At 34.3% G+C, this 20957-nt stretch overlaps 1 protein-coding gene across 2 annotated transcripts in view; it reads left to right on the top strand.

Moving 5' to 3' along the window:
- The window catches only part of LOC103586833 (mitogen-activated protein kinase kinase kinase MLT), a 161864-nt gene that overhangs the window by 53749 nt on the left and 87158 nt on the right, over positions 1-20957 (top strand). For both annotated transcript variants that reach the window (XM_008568166.1, XM_008568167.1), the window contains exons 2-3: positions 7986-8073; positions 19225-19326. In XM_008568166.1, the coding sequence (XP_008566388.1) occupies positions 7986-8073; positions 19225-19326 (190 nt within the window). The remainder of the gene's footprint in view (positions 1-7985; positions 8074-19224; positions 19327-20957) is intronic.

Consider the following 20957-nt stretch of genomic DNA (forward strand, 5'->3'; position numbering starts at 1 on the left):
AAAAGACCCTGGCCCCTTCCCCCCCCCCCCCCCCCGAATGATAAATTGATTATAAAGGAAGGGGAAGGATGTCAGAGAAAAGAATTAGCTTTGGTTGAGCACCTGGCATTTGCTGGCCACTGGAGTAGGATGACTATCCACCTTTTACTGATGAGGAGACTGAGTGTCAGAAAGGTTAAATGACTTTCTCAAAGTCACCTAGGCTATAAGTGGCAGAGCTAAGACTCATACTGAAGCCCATTTGACTCCAGAGGATGTCCTAATACACCACAGTTAATTAGCTCAGTTCAATTTATCAAATATCTATTGAGCACCCACTCTGTGTAATGTTAATAATGCATTAATTTTTTAAACAGAAATGAATAGAAATTTAAATTGTAAAGAAATAGGAAAGAACATTTTGTTCAGCCAAGTCATTTTCTAGGAAGAAATCCAATTCCAGAGTGACCAGGTGGCTTTAAGGGCCATCCATTTTGGGAATAGAATTAAATTTTCACTCACCTAGTCTAGTATTTGATTAAATTATATTGCTATTCAATTTTTTAGAAGTCTAATCTTCCATTAATTCATACTTGAAGGCTTATTCAGGGCTTTCTTTGGGGATGTTTTCTGCGTAGTTTACACTAAGTGATCTCTTTAACCAAGTTAAATAAGTTTTTTGGTGGAAAGCTGATTCTTGTATGTATTTTTGTCATCCCAACTGAGTACAAGTTGTTACAATGTATTTTGTTTTTTCATGTTATCACAGTAACGTTCAGTTGTGAGCACAAAGAGTATAGATGTGATTTGGAGATATCTCTTGAATTCCTGGTCTTAAATCTTCACTGTTTTGTTTCATTCAGTTTTAGCCACCCTGCTCTTCTGCCAGGTTCGTCTGCCCTTAGTTGGGTATGTACTTAACTAGAGAGCAGCGTGATCCCTGGAGGGGAGCCCAGGCTCCTCTCCAAGTGATTGCATGTGGAGAGTCTGCTGCAACACACCAGGAAAAACATTGAGCAATAGGAAACTTCCCAGCACTGGTGATGGTTGTAATAAAAATCCCGCATGACTCTTTCTCAGTTGAGAAGTATGAGTAGAAAGACTGGTTTACCTTTCTTTTTAGCATTTGTAACCATTTTCTTTCCAAAGAAAAGTTTTCATGATGTCTCAAACATCATTAGGAATATAGGATGTATTGTATTATGGAACCTGATCAGATTCTGTTCTTTATCCTTCTTTATTTTCCTGACTACCTAAAAAGCATTATTTGAAAGAGAGTGTATAGAGTTGTAAAGTTTGCTGCTTGTCATGTGACTGTTGTTGAATAGGTCTCATTAAGTCCAGAGTGACTCAAAGAGCATGACCTACGTATGACTCTCTAGTGATTAGATACAGGATTGAAAATCCTCCAAGCCTGCTTTTTAAGTTGTTCTTGTAGCACAGCATTTTTTAGAAGTACAAGGGCTGGTTTTCCATCTTGCCATATATGTAAGAATCAAGTTTTTCTTTTTATTTTATAGAAATTCCCCCAGCTATGATATTCTTAGAGTAAAAATGCAACAATTTAAATAGCATTTTTGGGAGTTTGGACCCAGTAGAGACCCTGGGATCTTAATTTATATAAATCTTTTGATAAATGAGACTGAGAACTCTGCCACATTTATCTTTTTAATTAGAACCTGAAACAATTATCAGGGAAGGGAAGTTCTACCTGCATCTTACGTGAAAGAGCTAGGTGTTTTGATCTTATAGATTTGTAAATACTGTTATAGGAGTTTTAAAATCAATAATTTCCCCTTGCCCTTACATTCTGTTGCTAAGTATAATAGTTCAGGGCTCTGTGACGATAGAGATAAGAGGTATACTGAACCAAGAACACCAGTGCTTTTGTCTTTTACAACGTGGATAAGAGTCCTGGTTCATTTGTTGTGGACATGTATAATACTGGCCCAAGCCTAGGAAGGGGAGCCTGTGTGAAATGTAGGCCCACTACTGAGAATTGGGGCTCCATCTCTCAGTGCACGGTAGGAGAGGTAGGGGAGCACCTGCCATAGCATTCAGATAGAATAGAGGGTATAGAAAGTATGAACTTGACGAAAGGCTGGTTCACCTGCAGAAGTGATTTCGGCAAAATGTATCCGGTAGAAAATTAGAAGTGGAAGATTTAAGACTAAGCAAGTCTCTGCACTCTTAATATGAAAAAATGCAGTGCCAAGGCAAGGGCATGCTTGAAGAATGCAAAGCAGGGAAGGTCTCTCAAGAATTTGTGCTCATTTGATTGCCTTGGACAGCAGAGCCTACTGAGGCAAAGCGTAGTCATCCAAGTCCTCGTTCTTAAAGTTTAAATCAATAATGAGCTGGTGAACATAAATTTCAGATGTGGCTTTGACTGTGGTTATATGATTGATTGACTGTCATTCTTATAAAATATAACCTAAGTAACCCTTACTTGTGTAAAAGAACAGAATGAATATGAAAGCAAATCCATACCTTCTGGCATTTTACGCTTCTCACTGTACTGTTCTGAGTAAGAGTTTACTAACATAGGCTCTCTGTGATAATTATTTCGACACAGAATATCATTATCATGAAATACTGTTTGTTCATTCATCTTTAAATGTTATTGAGTGCTTCCTGTATGTAATGTATCTGGCATTTCTCGCTCATGTGGTATTATATTAGACACTTTTTTATAAAAGGGAGCAAAGTAGGAAAAGCTTTCCTAAATGGCAGCAGGCCATAGGAGCAGACACGAGGAGGGAGAAGAACATTATTTAATAAAATGCTGAACCAGATAGCAGGTTGAAATCAGTCTTGAGAGCGTGCTCCATTGCCAGTACCCATGTCTTTGGTCTTATGGTTTTTCAGAACCTATGGCCTTCTGTAGGAGTTACCTGGTGAACACTAGTTTGTTCCAGAGCCATGTCAGGAGTAATTCACAGGTCAGAGGTTAACTAAACGACTTTATATGTCTATGGTAGTCCTGAGAAGGTAAGGAAAGAGTTTTGCTTCTTCCGATACGATACTAGGGAGAATTTCCATGCAAATAAATATTTTCAATTTTATATTTATATGTTCTAATCATATGTATTACATATAACATGCCTGTATTGCTCCTTCTGATTATAAAAACTATATAGGCTTATTGTAAAGAGTTTAGGAAATATAAAAATATTTAAAATCACCTATGATTCTTTCTGCTACTTGGAGATACATAACCACAATTAGTGTTTCGTTTTATTTCTTCCCAGCCTTTCTCTTATGCACATAATTTTTACTTTTAAAAAATGTGGGATTCTTGGGCACAAGTGGTGACAGTCAGCTTTGTACCCCGTGAATATGCATAACCAATACAATTGTTTTTAAATGTGGGATCATCTTATATCTTCTTGAACCTTGGGGTAATATAGTGACCCTTGACCATACTGGTATTTTGCAGACAAAACTATCTTTGGAGAGAGGCTTTGACCTTGGATGTCCAGCTTCAGCTGAATGATTGGACGAGCTACTTTTTTTTCTCTTACTATCATACTCTCATGGGATCATAAAATTGATGAGGATGTCAGAGATCAGGGTCCACAGAGTGGCGTGTTTAAGTATCACACACATAGAGGACATGGAAGAGCAGATGACATTCATGGGCAGTAGAAGTGTAGCTTGGGTCAGTGCTACATCACATGCGGAAGCATGGACCCCACTGAGACACAGTCCTGCTACTAGGTAGAGGGTAATAGCTGTTGACAATCAGGGAGAAATGCCTGTTCCCCATATAAGTTGTAAACGGAGCTGGCCGGCCTAATTATTAATGATGTGGGCTTCAGAAACTATTACATTCATTCTGTAATCATCAATAGGTTGCTGTCAGTATCTTTCTTTCACAAAAAGTGAACTCAATTTTATTTTTAATATTTTTATCACATAAGTATATGTAGACTATATCAATTGAATATAAAAGATGTAAAACAAGCTTTAAAGACAGAATGTTTGAAGATCCAAGGCAGCGTTCCAAAATTAAACAAATTTAAATTTGGAATTGGGTTGGAAAAGAGTTTTGAATTGAGGGAAGGGGATCATTCTGAAGATGGATATACTAATTAATTCAAAATCTTATTTTAAAACTGTTGGAAGTACTTAAAGGGAGGGAAATAAAGCTATGATGTTGAAATTCTCTTAATATCTCTGATAAATCAGTCATTTGGATCCTGTGTGCTGGTCAGCTTCTAGAAACGTGGCAGACTGAGCTAATGGCTCATCTCCCCGTATAAACGTATAGAAATGCCAGATAAAATGAACTAACAACAAAATACCCACCTCTCCAAGTTTATTAACAAACTAAAATCCCTGTAATTTTTCCTATAAAGAAAGAAGAAAGGAAGGAGGGAGGTACAAAGGGAGGAAGGACAGGCCCCAGCTGGCAGCAGTAAGAGCAGGCACATATTTTACTGCAAACACAATAATCTGTACAGACATTTCTGTACCCTGATAAGGACATTACTATTAGACGTTTTTATGGATAGACCTTTGATTACTCCACTTATATATCAGATTGGGAACCCTTTATTTTATGGAGAGACTTAAAACCTGAGTTAAAATTGTTGCAGTCTGTCTCAGTCTTTCCTCAGATCCTCAAGTCCTCATCTAGAAAATTACATATTTATCCCAAGGATATTTAGGTCTTGGATTTTATAACTTTAGGATAATTATTGAATATATAGACTCTGATCATTCATCTCTGCAAAAGTCTAGAATAGCATTTTTTAAACTTCTTAAAATTGTAGTAGAATATATATAGCATTAAATTTGCCATTTTAACCATATTTATATGTTTAATTCAGTGGCGTTTAAAATTCACAACGGTGTACAATCATCGCCCCTATCTATTTCCAAAATTTTTCATTACCCCAAATGGAAACTGTGTACCCATTAACAGTACAATCCCTGGTAACCTCCAGGATGCTTTCTTTAATCTCTGAATTTGCCTACTTAAGATATTTCATGTAAGTGGAATCATACAATATTTGTCCTTTTGTTTCTAGCTTATTTCACTTAGCATAATGTTCAAGGTTCATCTATGTTTGTAGCATGTATCAGAACTTAATTCCTTTTTATAGCTGAAATAATCTTCCATTGTTTTTATATATAGTCTCACATTTTGTTTATCCTTTTATCAGTTGATAAACTCTTGGGTTATTTCCACCTTTGGGTTATTGTGCATAATGCTGCAATGAACATTGGGTACAAGTATTTGTTTGAGTTCCTAGAACAGCATTTTGCTAACTGAGAAATGTGTAGACCCTTTATATGGAAAAGTCTGGTCTGGATTTCAAGTGTTGACTAAAATTATTTCAGTATAACTTAAGTATACACAAACATAAAACTAAGAGTTAACTTCTTATGGCTCTGATACACCTGTAAAATCAAAGTCAAAGCCAATTTTTCAATTGAATAAAAATGAAACTATAAAATCAATACAATTAAAATGAACAATTTTCATCAAATTATATTTACTGAAAATAAATGGCTTATGTTGGTTTTAATAGTGTGAATAGATACATTCATATTTTTTGTCATGATGGACCATTATTCTAGCCTTCATTATTAACAACAGTGAACTCATTTTCAAACCATTAATTCATTGTTTTTGTGGGTAGTTCATTTGCTAGAATATCCCAGAATATAGATCTGGAAAACAATGGAAAAACAACAATTTAAAGAGAAATTGTTTACTACATATTTACTGCAACAGTTTCATTAATGAATTCTTGCAAGCAGGTGCCTATAAAGGCAAAATCCACAGAATACATCCACTTACTATCAGAGAGCGACTGCTACAACACAGGTTTTAGTAATTCAGTTAACTCCACACTTGTTTCTGTTAGATATTGTTTGAATTGCTAACATCATGATATCATTTGACCTTCATTTATTACAAACACATCACTTCTTTATTCAGTCTGTGTCTTTATTATTAGCCCATTTCCATGAAACTAGTACAGCACTCCAAAGTATTATGTTGTTTTCATGATATTAAATCAGATTCTTAGTTTATTAAATGAGAACCTAAAGTCTTATTTCATGGAAATGTATTTTACTTGCAAGTTATACTGCAAAAGAGTAGCTTTTTTCTTCATAACTATAAAAATATATAATATAAGCACAATAGGACATAGGATAATGATTGTTATTTTAACATTAGCATTTCACTGCCCAAGACCTGTTAGACAGCTTACCAACACTAGAAAAGATAAGTCCTGTCTCCTCAAGGTATCACCTGGCAATATCTTAAATGTAAACATGAAAACTAGCTGAAACACTGTAAATTCCCTGTATGCTAAATTATAAAGTGGTCATCCAAAGATTCAGAATATTCTTGTATTTATTTTTTATTGATGCAAAAACTTTTAATGGTCATAGAATCCAGATACCTTAAAGAATATACCAAAGGATAACATTCTCCCAGTTTGACAAATACTGGTCCAAACATTAACTCTATTGCATTACTCACAGAGTTGATCTGCCACTTAAAAATAAGGGGGCTTATGATTTCCAAACTTCACATGAACTATATTTTACAACAAAGTTCATTAATTATTTTGTAATGAGAAGTAGAATTGCCATGCTGATGAACAGTTGTGTTGCCTACTTGGGAAACTTAAATTATGAGAAGAAGTTTGCTTGATGAACACAGAACCTCTGTATGCAGTAAGCACTCAATAAGTGTTAAGGAATATTTTGGGTAAGCAATGATAGCCTCATTCAATACTTATATACTAAAAGAAAAACTCTGTGAAGTCAGCCTTGATAAGTGTCTCCTTCAATCACTGTTATTCTTTCTTTCTCTTGATTCCATTATTAATCCCATGCCAACCCACAAACTTGTTTTCTACCTAGTCAACACCACCTTCAAAACCAGATTCACAGAATGTGTTTTTAATAAAATCTTAATGCTTATCCTATGGAAAAAAAAATTTTAGCAAATAACACTAATTCATAGTGTGCAGATTCTCAAAGGGGAGTTCTCTTTCTGACCAAGCTTCTCCATTTTCATTAATTGCTGACATCTTCTTGATGATCCCCTTTCTGGGACAGGACTTATAAATCTCCTATTTACTTACTGCCAATAATATGCCTTTCATTTAAAAATGTTAAACCCTTTCTATATTTAACTTACATGATTTTATACCTCGTATTTATAATTCTTGATGAGTCATATTTTATCTCCACAAAAGTAATAAAATTTTAATCAATATATATGATTTATCTACAGATCATTTTTGATAGACATTAGCAGATATACACTGTGGTATTTGTTTTTTTTCATTTTAAAAACTAAGTTTAACAAATATAACTTTTTTTTTTACCATGTTAACCTTCAGTACAGAGTTCTGAAGAGTATTTATTACATTTCAAAGTGTATGAATACGACCTCCTATCAAATCACTACTGAAAGTCAAGAATTCATCTTTACATGTTTACAATATCTTGCATACAGAAAGAGAGCAAAAATATATTTTTCAATGAATGATTAAATAAATAATATAGATGGGTATTAATTGAATCTATTCCATTAATATTTTTAAAAACCAGACATTAATTTTGCCTCATCCAACCTATAGAAGTTTAGTCTTGCTGCAGCCTCCCAGAAGAGACATTATGCAGAAAAAATATATTTGACTGTTAGGAGGAAGAGGGCTTTATTGTAAATAAATAGGGTGTCTCACCTCTTTAGTCATCTTCTACCACTGTCAATCATGGGGGCTTACTAGGAAGCACCTCTTTTGTTGCTTCTTCAAACCCATGTCCATTTTTAAATTTGCAGAAAACTTCAATAGAAATTCATAAATTTGCAAGAATGCTGCTAAGACAGTTTTATTGCCTAACAGTACTTGTTAAGCACATGTAAATTTTTATAAATGTAAGTAAAAGAAAATTGAATAGGAAGACTATTTTATTAGACTATTATAAATGTGAAATTTTATGCAATGTTGCATTTGATTTTTGTACAGGCAGAAATACTCAGTGTCCTCAGTCACAGAAACATCATCCAGTTTTATGGAGTAATTCTTGAACCTCCCAACTATGGTATCGTCACAGGTAGGAACTCATTATTTGACTACTTCTTTCCCCAATAACCTAGCTTTAGATTCCTTTAGATGCTAAAATGCTTAATGTTAGGTTCAGCCACGAATTGTATGTTACTGTCAGATGTCACTTTCGTTGCTATAAAGCATTAATAAATTGATTATATCAATATAATTAAGAATGGTGTTTCCACTCTTACCCTTGTTTAATTGTGCTAATTATATCTGTGTAAATGCTATTTAAATACACTCACAGCTGCAGTACCAATATTTAAAGGTGCCATTTAACTAAAATTTTATTTAATTAGTTGAAGTGAGAGATGTTTTTTGTAACTCTGTGACCTTTTATAAATTAAGATTTCTTGAGCCATTCATGTTGTAATTCTTTGCAAGGCATTTTAATCCCATTAGAGTATTCTTTCTTCAAGGTCTCTGACATGAGAACAATATTTTTCAGGTTTGGTCATCTGAGTTAGTAATGACCTTGATCTAAATTATCACATAATTTGGAGCAGCAGTTTGTAACTGATGGAAATACTCTTTTCAAAAAGGAACACATAGAAAATTTTGCCACATGAAAGCATAGAAAGACACATTTTAATACTTTAAGCTCATATTTATCCAATCCACTGAGCAGCTTTAGGTCTGTAATAACTTTAATGATCAGTTTTACAATAAACACTTTTATATTTCTTATCATGGCAATTATTTGATTGAACAAAAACAAGTAAGAAGACCTTTAAAGATTACCTCTATCTTCTTCCTCTGTAGTGGTAAGAACTTAGATTGTCTTTATAGAAAATAACAACAAAACACTCAATAAAAAGGATTGTACTAGGTACTTTCTTATAAATTATCTCATCTACTACTTATAATCACCCTGTGAGGTAAGGAACATAATTTCTACTTTACAAATAAGAAACTTTAACAGATATAGCTTTCCCGTAGTCCCCTAGCTAGTGGTAGAACCAGATGGTATGAATTTCACAGATTGATTTTCCACAGAAGCTCCTCTTCTTGCATGCAAACCAGGTTCTGGAAGGCTATGAGCTCACTGATTCTTAAGTTCAATGGGATATGGTTGCTGTTATTTCCATCTTCTGGTGGCAGGTAGTCAACATACATGCTTTTACTCTAAGTAGCATTTTTACCTAAGTTCGTAAGTGGAGGAACTTTTATCCCCAATTCACTGTCTTTAGATCTGTGCCTGAAATGAGGCAGATAGCTATACATGCTTTTACTCTAAGTAGCATTTTTACCTAAGTTCGTAACTGGAGGAACTTTTATCCCCAATTCACTGTCTTTAGATCTGTGCCTGAAATGAGGCAGATAGCAATTTATGTCTTGAGACTATATTTCCTATTAACCTAAACACCCAAGAGTGGGTTAAATTATTAGGTAATACCTAAACTTTTAGGTCAGATTTCTGATTTACAGTTAAACCTTTCTCTGACCAGTTACCATATGGCTCCTTTTTTCCCCAAGTCCATTGTATTTCCTTTTTATTAGTTATGTTTACTTTGTAAATCTGAATCCAGTTTTCTGATACTCATTTGTGGCTGATGTTATTTGTATCCAGCAGATGAAGTGTGATACTCCAAAGAGATTAAAAACTCTGCTTCTTGTCTTGTATTTTGGATGTTTAATACTTTTGAAAAGAATATTTTAGCTTAACTAACTCAATGGCTATTCATGAAGTTTTCTAGTTTCTTGAGGTAAAGATAAAGAGTAGAAAAGGGACTTGAGGCATGACATGAATTCCTTTTTCCAAGAGTTTACTCTGAGTCCCAAGGAGGATGTGAAACACATTCATTCGTACCCAGCATATTCATCCTGGGTAGTCTCATGCAAAAGAGGGACAAAGAATCCAAGTAGTTTCATGCATAAGTTTGATTTTATTTAGTATTTGTATCAGACTAGCCAGCTCTTTATTTCATGCATCCCTTTAGCATTCCCTACTCATACCTACACCTAACCAAAGAACTTGGTTAAATTGATTAATTCTTTATAGATCTGTATCTATTTCCCAGTAGAGCCAGTAAGGAAGGAACTGTTAACATTAAATATTTCTTTAAGGCAACACAAGTTTCAGAATTGTGAGGTGCATTTATAGCTCTCATTGACTTATGAGATTGATTATTAAAGAGACCTATTAGTCATATTTTGGTGTTTTAAAATGTATTAATTTGATATGATTATCTTTGTTTCTAGAGATGTTAGTTTTAATTAACTGAATGTTTATTGATGCAGACCTTTTCAACCAATCTCTGTAGTGTTAGGATCAAGCCATGCTCTGTGCATGGGTAGCAGTACACATGCCAACTGAACCAAGTTTGGTAGTGAAAAGCTCAAATGGATTAGGGATGATAGCACTTACCCTGCCTCTTGGAACGAACACAAATAAGTCTTAGTGTGATGAAGTCAAGAGAGAAATAAAGATAGGCAGGTAAACAAACACTGGTCTCTCAGCATAGTTAGATACCCCTGTATGAACCCCTCATCTTTATCAGATGTTAGAGGCTCTGAGTGAGGAAGCTCGAATGGATTGAGTCCATTCACCTTGAATATTTTGTTAACGGAAAAGGTTGTTGCAGCAGGCAGCTGTTGTCACTTATTCTGAGGGCTTGAAAGAATCATTTATCAGAGTGATAGGATGGAATGAGCATTGGAATGGTAATTGGGAGATGTGAGATCTTGTCTTGATTGTGCCAAAGCTTCAAAGATGGGACACTGATGATCTCTCTCTGTCTCAGTTTTCTCTTGTGATTGAAGGGACTAGACTAGATCATCTTTGGGTGAGAGTGTGCATGTGCATGTGTACACTTGTGCATGTGTGTTTGCTGAAACTTTTCATCACAGATTATAAAACTTGCTTATTAGGGGTCCTGGGGAAATGAACATCTTTCCCCCAGATCTACAGAGAATCTAGTGACTAGATGAGGGTGACTAGAACCTCCGACTTAAAAGGCAAAAGATACAATAATAGAGTATCTTTTCTTTGATTGTTGGAAAACTCTTAATTCTGTACTACTCTCATTATTATTTTCAAAATATGTATATTAACACAAAATATATACTTGAGGGCAGGGGGAACCCCTGGGAGAGGAAGGAAGGGGTTGATAAATTAGATCACATAGCTCTTATAGCAAGCCAGATTGGAGAGGAACTGCCACCCAAAGTATCTGGTAATCCAAGAGTAGAGAAACGTGGCAGACTAGGTCCCAGGGTTCCAGAGGAAAATGACTTTGGATCCCAGAGGCTTAGAGAATTGCATCTGTGGGGCTGATATCACCTCTTAAGTTTATTACCTATTCTGTATTACCTCTTATCACTTCTCTAAGAAAGGATACTAGTTCTGCATGATTTGTCAGCAGTCCCAAATTTTTATTAAATGCAACCATGGAAAACATTAATTTTTGAGTGCCCAATCTTATTTCCTTTAACTTGATCTTGATTTATTTTAAGCACAGACACATCTAATTTGCATGTTTTGATATTATACTGTTTTTTCTTATTAGCCAATTAGAGACAAGTGTCACATCTTGTTATAACAAATTCAAGACACTTGCCCAGATTCATTTGTTCTATTTATAATAATCCAAACTAAGCTTGGTCTTGGTGATATTTTATTGTACAGAGATTTCACAGTAATGGTATTTCAACAATACTGATTATATGTTTACATTTTTCAAAACCAGCTATTGTGGCCATACCACTCAAAGGAAAAATCATCTTAGAAACCAAAAGGAGATATTTGCTTAATGTGGTTCTTAATGACTTTTAAAAAAAATAGTTAAAACAAATACTTTATACTAGCATAAAGTCCAATAAACTACTTTTTAGGGAAGAGCTAAGTGGTTTAAAAACATATAACCATGTGTGTATATGGTGTGTCCTTAATTTCCAGTGAGAAGAAAAAAGGATGGAAGAATTAAATTCCCATTTAAAATAATTAATATGTTTAGCTACTCACATATTTAAAAATCACATTTTGTATAAACATAATAATATTGCCTTTCTTGCACCCTCACATTCATGAAACAATTTCATTTAATCATGTATCTTCTACATCCATGTCTTCTTCATCAACATTGGAACGACTTTTTAAGTTATCTTAACATGGTTTTCAGAGTTTATCATCTTCACTATAGTCTAAGATGTCTGAAATATAGTAGTTTTGGATCTCTGTATGGTACCGTCTCTGGATATTTATCCTAAGCTACATGTACCCAACGGCATACATTAGTATTGTTGGATATTTTAGTCTCATAAGGTATATTTGTAACCATAACTGATTGCTTTTTAAAGTGATCATTAGAAGACTAGTTTTCAATGGCATCCCACAGCTGTAACTGAGAGCTCGTAATTGCAGTAATAATTATTCTACTGTGTTAAATTTTGTTTCCTGTTTTTTTCTTTTTCTTTCTTCCCTTCCCATCCCTCTCATCCCTTCCCCTTCTTTCTTGCTTGTATTCATGTAGGTGACCTCTGTGAGCCTGCAAAAACTACTTTTGATTAAGGACATCTCAGGTTCATATATTTTCCCCCAGACTGTTTTGTTGTTTAAAATAATTTAGAGAGTGCCCTATAATAATAAGATATTTTAGAAGTATCTGAAGTTAAGGCGACTCACTCTTTTCTGAGGAATAACTTTATATTTGGCATTTTCAGTTATTTTTAAAGATCATGAAACAACTTTCTTCCGATTGCTATTCCAGTAACCAAGAATATTTGAATGGTATATCACCAGAGATGTTTTATTTATAGAAGGCAGCTTAATTGTCCAGAGTATATGATAGTATAGGGAACTAACTTCTTTATTGTTACATTGGACCAAGCTATTTAATAGTAAAATTTGAAGCTCTTCTCTTCTTCACTATTCCTTCATTCATCGAAGATTATCATTGTATTTTTATGCTCTTTGACTGAAAGCTATTATACAACTTTGATGTCAAAATAAAAATTACACAGAAACAAAAACAATAATGTGAGTCATCCACTGAGATAATTAATGTTTTGCTATGAGTATTAGTATTTTTCCCAAGGAATAATTTCTCATGATAACATATATTTAATTGTATGAATCACCTTTAGTTTCAGAGTATTATTTCTATTTTATGTCCTTACAAATAGAAGAAATTTTAAAAAGCTGTTTGTCGAAATTATAGACATTATTATTAAGGTGGTGATAATTATTATAAATCATTAAAGCTCAGATGGGGTGATTCTCAGCTTTCTAAAATGAGGCCCAACTTTTCTCCAAATTGTCCTTTAATATAAAAAGGGAATTTTCTGGGAGCAACCTTTAGATATGGATCAATTAGGAGGTCAGCAAATTCTCTCTCCAAAATGCGTCTGTCAATCTGGACAAAGATTTTAGCATTCTGGAAATTGACCAGAGGCACACAGCAATCTGAGCAGTATTTATTATTGAAAAACTGATGAATTTTGGGTAATCGTGCAGTAGTGCTCTTGTCTGGGGTTCTTCTCATTCATCTTTCCCTACCCCCACCCCAGCTTAGTCAGAACAGAGGGCAGACCATGAGGATTAGAAGCATTGTTGCTGCAGTTGAAGGGTGCTCACTACATCTGGAGCAATGGGTAATGCCTACATCCACCAGCATTGTCAGTGGAAGTGATGTTCTTGGTGGCAGGTGAGCAGGGATGGCTAAAAGCTCTACTAAGCTGAGCTAATGGTTGTGATTGGGGTAAATATTTTCCTGGCTGAGGCCACAGATGTACAAAACACAGTGGAGAGAGCCCAAGTATCCACATACTCCTTGTAGGTCCTCAGGCTACACACATTTGTGAAGGAGACAGAAAAGGCCCTGGGAAAGTAAAAAACAGCCTGAACTTTGAATGTGCTGTCACTCCTTACATGCGATCCATCAGCCCAGCATATTTGAGCACAATTTCTGTATAATCATTGGCTGATCATTAACCCGTGCAGATAAAGGAAAGCCCCTAAAAGGCTAGGCATAGAAATACAAACAAGATTTTTTTAAAAAAACAAAAAACTGAGCAGTGACATCACTGAGGACACATTGTAGAGGAGACAGATATAATAAATTTAGCTCAAGCAAGTTAGCAAGCAAACAAACAAAATCCAGAACAACTTTCTGGGGGTAAAGTCAGAATCCAGAGTTGCTATAATATATTATCTAAGGTGTTCAATTAAAAAAATAAGATATGTAAAGAAACGGGAATGTGTAACCCATGTTCAGGAAGAAAAATCATTGATAGAAATACTTTCTTCTTGTCTCCACACAGTAACAGACAAAGCTTTAAAAGCTTCAAAGAACTAGAGAAAACGATATTTAAAGAATTAAAGGAAAGTATGAAAACAGTGAATCAATCAGTACAGAATATCAAGTAGATAGAAATTATTTTTTAAAAAAAAGGATGCAATGGAAATTCTGGAGTTGAAAAAGACATAATTGAAATGAAAAATTCTCTGGAGTGAGATGGCAGAAATGAAAAAATCAGTGAACCTAAAGCTAAATTAATAGAGATATATCTAATTAAAAAATGAGAAAATATTTGAAGAAAAATGAACAGAACCTCACAGTCCTGTGGGACAACATCAAGTATACCAATGAGTATACGTTGGAAAGAGGAGAGAGGAGGGGTAGGAATATATTTGAAGAAATAATGTCCAAAAACATCTTGAATTTGATAAAATATATTAACATACATATTTGAGAAGCAAACCCCAAGTAGGATAAATGTAAATGAGCCCACACCTAAATAAACCATAGTCAAACTGTTGATACAGATAAAAAGTAAAAATCTTGAAACGTGCAAGAGAAAAGCAACTCTTCATGTACAAGGGAACAACAATACGAGTAATGGCTGACTTCTCATCAACAATAATGGAGGCCAGAGGCAACAGAATGACATTGACTGTGCTAAAAGAAAAAGCTATATTCAGAAAAGTTATCTTTTAAAAACAAAATCAAAATAAGGACATTCTTGGATAGAGAATGAGAGAATTCATTGCTAGCTGGCCTGCCTTAACAGAAATACTAGAAAAAAAAGTCCTTCAGGCTGAAAGGAAATGACACCAGATAGTAATTAAAATCCATAGGAAGAAATAAAAGGTATGGGAAATGGTAAATATGTGGGTTAATATAAGACTTCATAAATATATTTAGTCTCATTTCTGATAACATTTTTAAAAACCTAAGATTGTATAAAGCAACAAATTTTTTTTACTTTTGTTGACTTTCAAACCTATGTAGATATATCACAGTAATAGCATAAAGGATGAGGACAGGAATGGAGTTATATTGGAGAAAAGTTTCTATATTGTACTGTAATTCAGTTTAGTATTAATCTTTTAAGTAGATTGTGCCAAATTAAGATGCATTTTATAATCCCTTGAGCCACCACTAAGAAAATCAGTCAAGAAATATAGTAAAAAATCAACAAAGGAATTAAGGCAGTACATTAAAAATTGCTTAACACAAAAGAGAAGGAACAGAGGACTGAGAAGGACAGGAGACATGTAGAAAACAAAATAGCAAATGTAAACCCAATTACATTAATAATTACATTAAATGTGAATGGTCTAAAACACCACAGGCAAAAGGCAGAGATTATCAGACTTGATAAAAAAACAAGATCTAACTATATATGGTCTACAAGAGACATACCTTAGATTCAAAGACACAAATAGGTTAAAAGTAAGAAGGTGGAAAAAGACATACCATGCAGACAATAACCATCAGAGATCTGGAGTAACTATATTAATTTCAGACAAAATGTACTTAAGAAATATTGCTAGAGACAAATTGGCCATTTCATAATGATAAAAGGATCAATATATCAGGAAGATATAGCAATTATAAATGTACATATACCTAAGAACAGGTCCTCAAAGTATGTGAAGCAAAACCTGACTGAAAAGTAGTAGACAATTCAACAACAACTGATTTTAATTCTGCATTCTCAATAATTGATAGAACAACTAGACAGAAAATCATCAAGTATGTAGAAGACTTGAAGAACACTCTGAATCAACTCTGTCTAACTCACGTATATAGAACATGCCACCCAACAAATAATACATGTTTTTTCAAGTACATATGGAACATTCTCCAGGATACATCATAAGTGAGGCCATGAAATAAGTCTCAATACATCTAAAAGGATTGATATCATACAATGTATGTTTTCCAACCACAATGGAATTAAATTAGAAATAAACAACAGAAAGAAATCTGGAAAATCCACAAATATTTGGAAATTATCCAGCACACTTCTATATACCCATTGGGTTGAAGAAGAAATCATAGTGGATTTCAAAATATTTTGGAATGGGGCCGGCCCGGTGGCGCACTGCGCTAGTGCGCCGCTTGGGAAGTGCGGCGGTGCTCCCGCCGAGGGTTCGGATCCGACATGCAGACCGGTTCCCGCTCACTGGCTGAGCGAGGCGCGGGGGCAACACCGAGGGTTGCGATCCCGTTGCCGGTCCCGGTCCGGTACGGGGGCGACACTGAGGGTTGCGATCCGTTGCCGGACACGGAAAAAGACAAAAAAAAATAAATTTTGGAATGCAACATGTCAAAATTATAGAATGCAGATAAAACAGTAGCTTTCAATACCACTATCAAAAAAGAAGAAAGGTCTGAAATTAATAACCTAAGCTTCAACCTGAAGGAACTACAAAAGTAAGAACAAAATAAAACAGAGTAAGCCAATGAAAGGAAATAATAAAGATTCAAACAGCATACAGTAAAATAGAAAACAGAAAAATAATAGAGAAAATCAATGAAACTAAGTTTGATCAGTAACTAATGAAACTAAGTTTGATCAGTAAGATTGACAAAGCCTTAGCTAGGTTGAAAAAGAAAAAAGAGAAGATACAAGATACAAATTAGCAAAATTATAGGAGTGCTATGGCTCCTACAAAGGTTTAAGAAGATTATAAGAAAAAGAGAATGTTAACTTTATGCCAACAAATTAGACAAAATACATTTAACAATTAAGTGTAAAACTTGTACAATGAAAAAGTACAAAACATTGGTGAGGGTAATTAAAAATCTAAGTAAACAGAGAGACATTTACATGCTTATGGTATGGAAGATTCAGGATTGTCAAGATGGCAATTCTTCCCAAACATCTATAAATTCAAGACAATTCCTATCTAAATCCCAGCAAATTTTTTTGTAGAAATTAGCAATCCTAAAATTTACATGAAAATGCAAAAGACCTAGAAATAGCCAAACCAGTTTTAAGTATTAAGTTTGGAGACTATATCATTTCAAAACTAATTATAAATCTGCAGTAGTCAACATTGTGTGATATTGGCACAATTTCTATAGTCATATAGATCAGTGGAACAAAATTGAGTCTAGAAAAAAACCTCACATTGATCATTAATTGATTTTCAACAAAAGCGCCAAGACAATTCAATGGGTAAAGGATAGCATTTTCCAGAGGATAGCATATTATATTGAAACAATTAGAAATCCATGTGCAAAAAAAACCCCAAAAAACTATCTTAGACCCTCACCTCATACCATAGATAAAAATTAACTCAAAATGGATTATAGACCTAAGTGTAAGATCTAAAACTATAAAACTCTTAGAAGAAGTAGGTGAAAATCTTCATGCCTTTGGGTTAGGCAGAAAGTTCTGAGATATGACACCAAAAGCACAAGCCATAAAAGAAAAATTGATAAATTGGAATTCATCAAAATTAAGAATTTCTGCCCTTTGAAAGATGCTCTTAAGGGAATGAAAAGACAAGTAAGAGACTGGGAGAAAATATTTGCAAATTGTATATCTGGTAAAGGACTTATATCCAGAATAAATAAATAACTCTTAGAACTCAATAAAACAACCTGGTTTTAAAATAGGCAAAGGATTTGAATAGACATTTTGCTTAAGAATATACACAAGGGGCTAGGCACATGAGAAGATGCTCAGCTTCATTCATCACTAGGGAAATGCAAATTAAAAGCTCTATAATTCACCACTAGAATGGCCATAACAAAAAAGACAGACAATATCAAATGTTGGTGAGGATGTGGAGAAACTGAAATCTTCATGCATTGCTGATGGCAATATAAAATGGTACACCCTCTTTGGAAAGCAATTTGATGGTTTCTTAAAAAGTTAAACATAAACTTACCATGTGAACATGCAATTCCACTCTCAGGAATCTACCCAAGAGAAATGAACACATTTCTGCACTCGGACATGTTCCACACACACTAGTGTTCATAGCAGCACTATTCATAATAGCCAAAAACTGATAACAATCTAAATGTCTATCAGCTGGTAAATGAGTAAGCCAAATGTAGTGTATATCCATACAATGGAATAATAATTCAGCAATAAAAAGTAATGAAGTCCTGCTACAACACGAATGCCTTGAAAATGTTATGCTAAGGGAATGAAGTCAAACAATATATCAAAAAAGTAGAAATACCACAATTTGTATGATTCCATTTATATAAAATATCCAGAAAAGGCACATTTGTAGAGAGGAAGAGCCGATGATAGGGCTGGTGGTAAGAGTGGTGATTAACTGTGAACACACAAGGGAGCAGTTTGGGCTGATGGAAAGGTTGTGAGACTGGATTGTGGTGGTGGCTACCCCACTCTTATCAATTTACTAAAAATTATTGAGTTATACACTTAGAACAGGCAAATTTTATGATAGATAATTTATACCTCAACAAAACCATTTTTAAAGAAATGTTCTCACTTTCTTGACCGTTTGTGCTGAAATTTTGAGAGCTCTTCTAAATCCTGATGCAACTAGGATTGATTTGCTTACATTTTGACATAAACTCTCTGATTTGTGTGTTTAATATTCTCTATCTCATAAGAATAATAACTATCCAAGAAATACCTTTGTACAAGTGTACCTTTGTTTTAAATACATTTCTTCCAGCACCTCTTCGTGTTTTTCAGTTTCAGCTAAATGTTTTTTGGTTCTCGACTGAAGTTTACTATTCTGTTAGTGGTCTTGTCTTTGACAGGTTTTTTTCCAGATTGGTATTAACTGTTAGAAACCACAGCATGGAACAATTTTTATATACTTTTGATCTCTTTTGTTAAGTTCCTTAATATTTTTCTGATGAAACATAAAGTCTCATTTCTGAAATGCACCTTGGTTTTAATTATATGTTTATCTTTCCTTTTGAAACAGAATATGCTTCTCTGGGATCACTCTATGATTACATTAACAGTAATAGAAGTGAAGAGATGGATATGGATCACATCATGACCTGGGCCACAGATGTAGCCAAAGGTAATAATGCTTGGTATATTCTTAAAGAATTGGTGGGAAGTATTTTCCCATGCTGACATGGGGACTTGTGTCAGAAAAATTTTTATTCTGTCTTTAAATGTTCATTTTTCAGGCCAAAAGTAGTAAGAATTATGCAACTTACTGTACAGATAATATTTTAGGTCATTGTCTTTCCACTCCTGAATTCTTTTCTCTTCTTCCTGTCTTTATTTTATATCTTTTCCTAAAATCAAGTTCTAGCAAGTTAGTAAACTCCAGGGCACACATTTTTGCTATGTTTTATGACACTGTAATCGATCAGCTTGCTTGACACATTAAATGGAAAAAATCATAATTCTGTTACTGTTCTGAAAGTTTTTACTTAGACTCAGAATCCAGAAAACGTGATTTATTGTAGGGTTAGTACTACTCATTTTATACACAGAATAATATGCTAAAAATAGTATTTGCAAAAATAAATTTACTTGTCCTGCCATGTACAAGCAATTCAGATTTTATTTTATATTTAATGTAAACTTGGGCATCACCTTGGAAATTAAATATTTTAATACACAAAATTCATAAACAAAGTACCATTTCTTTTTCCCTCATAAATTCCTGCATAGACTAATGCTTTCTAAAGCAATTCAAGATCCATTTATTTTTATCTCTTTTTAATTTCATTTTCCTAACTGAACATTTCTGAGTTTTATTTGTAACTGTCAAAGTTGCTTTGGAAACAATTAGATCTAAATAACAAACACTGATAGTTACATTTGTATTCTAAGAACCCATGGAAAGCAAGTGTATCTAAATTTTACTGGGGCAATTAACTCCTTTGCATTTTAGCACTGCATTCTTTACAAGCATCTCTTTGTAAAGCAAATATAATGTTGTTTAGCACTCAATCAGGGGAGCACACACTTTACTTTCACAGGGAAGTCACACAGTGACTTCCAAAAGTAATAGTCTTTTGGAATATGATATAGCCTTTAGGGAATTATCTTTTTTATTGTCTGTTTTAAGTTTCATCAGTACTGTCCAAATTCTTCAAATAACGAAAGTAAAAAAAAATTTTTTTAAGTTTCACACTAGATACTACTGCTGAATGATGCTAGTTCATTACCTTATAAAAATAATAAGCTCTGTTCAGGATGGTGTACTTAAAGCTTTGGCTGTGTTAGTTAACTTCACTGTATAGTCATGCATCAGGTATCTCAAATCAGCCTTAGAATTTCATATTCTTCAGAATATTTTCATGTAACATTATAGTCACTTCTGCATGTCAGTAGTACACAGAGACCACCTATTATTAGAAGCTGCTTGCGGATTGTGGAAATACATAAGTGTAAATACATACAGAGACAGTCTTTGACTTAGAGCACTTTACATTACAGACATTTAGGGTGCTCAGCCAATTACACCCATGTTACTACTTAAGGGCTCTTAGGATGGATAGACAGCAAAGAACTCAACTGACATCAGTCACTCTGCTTCCTGCTGTGCTCTACTTAAGCATCCCTGGTTCCTAGCTGTTAACCTCTTTACCACCTTTTCCACCTCCCTGCCCTATCAGCCTGGTCTGAGTCTTTTGCATCAGCACAGTCATTCCCTGGTGTTTCTCAAGAGTGCCGGGGGGGGGGGGGGGGGGG

The sequence above is a fragment of the Galeopterus variegatus genome, unplaced genomic scaffold (genome assembly GCF_000696425.1).
Source record: "Galeopterus variegatus unplaced genomic scaffold, G_variegatus-3.0.2 Scaffold383, whole genome shotgun sequence".
Taxonomy (NCBI): Eukaryota; Metazoa; Chordata; class Mammalia; order Dermoptera; family Cynocephalidae; genus Galeopterus; species Galeopterus variegatus.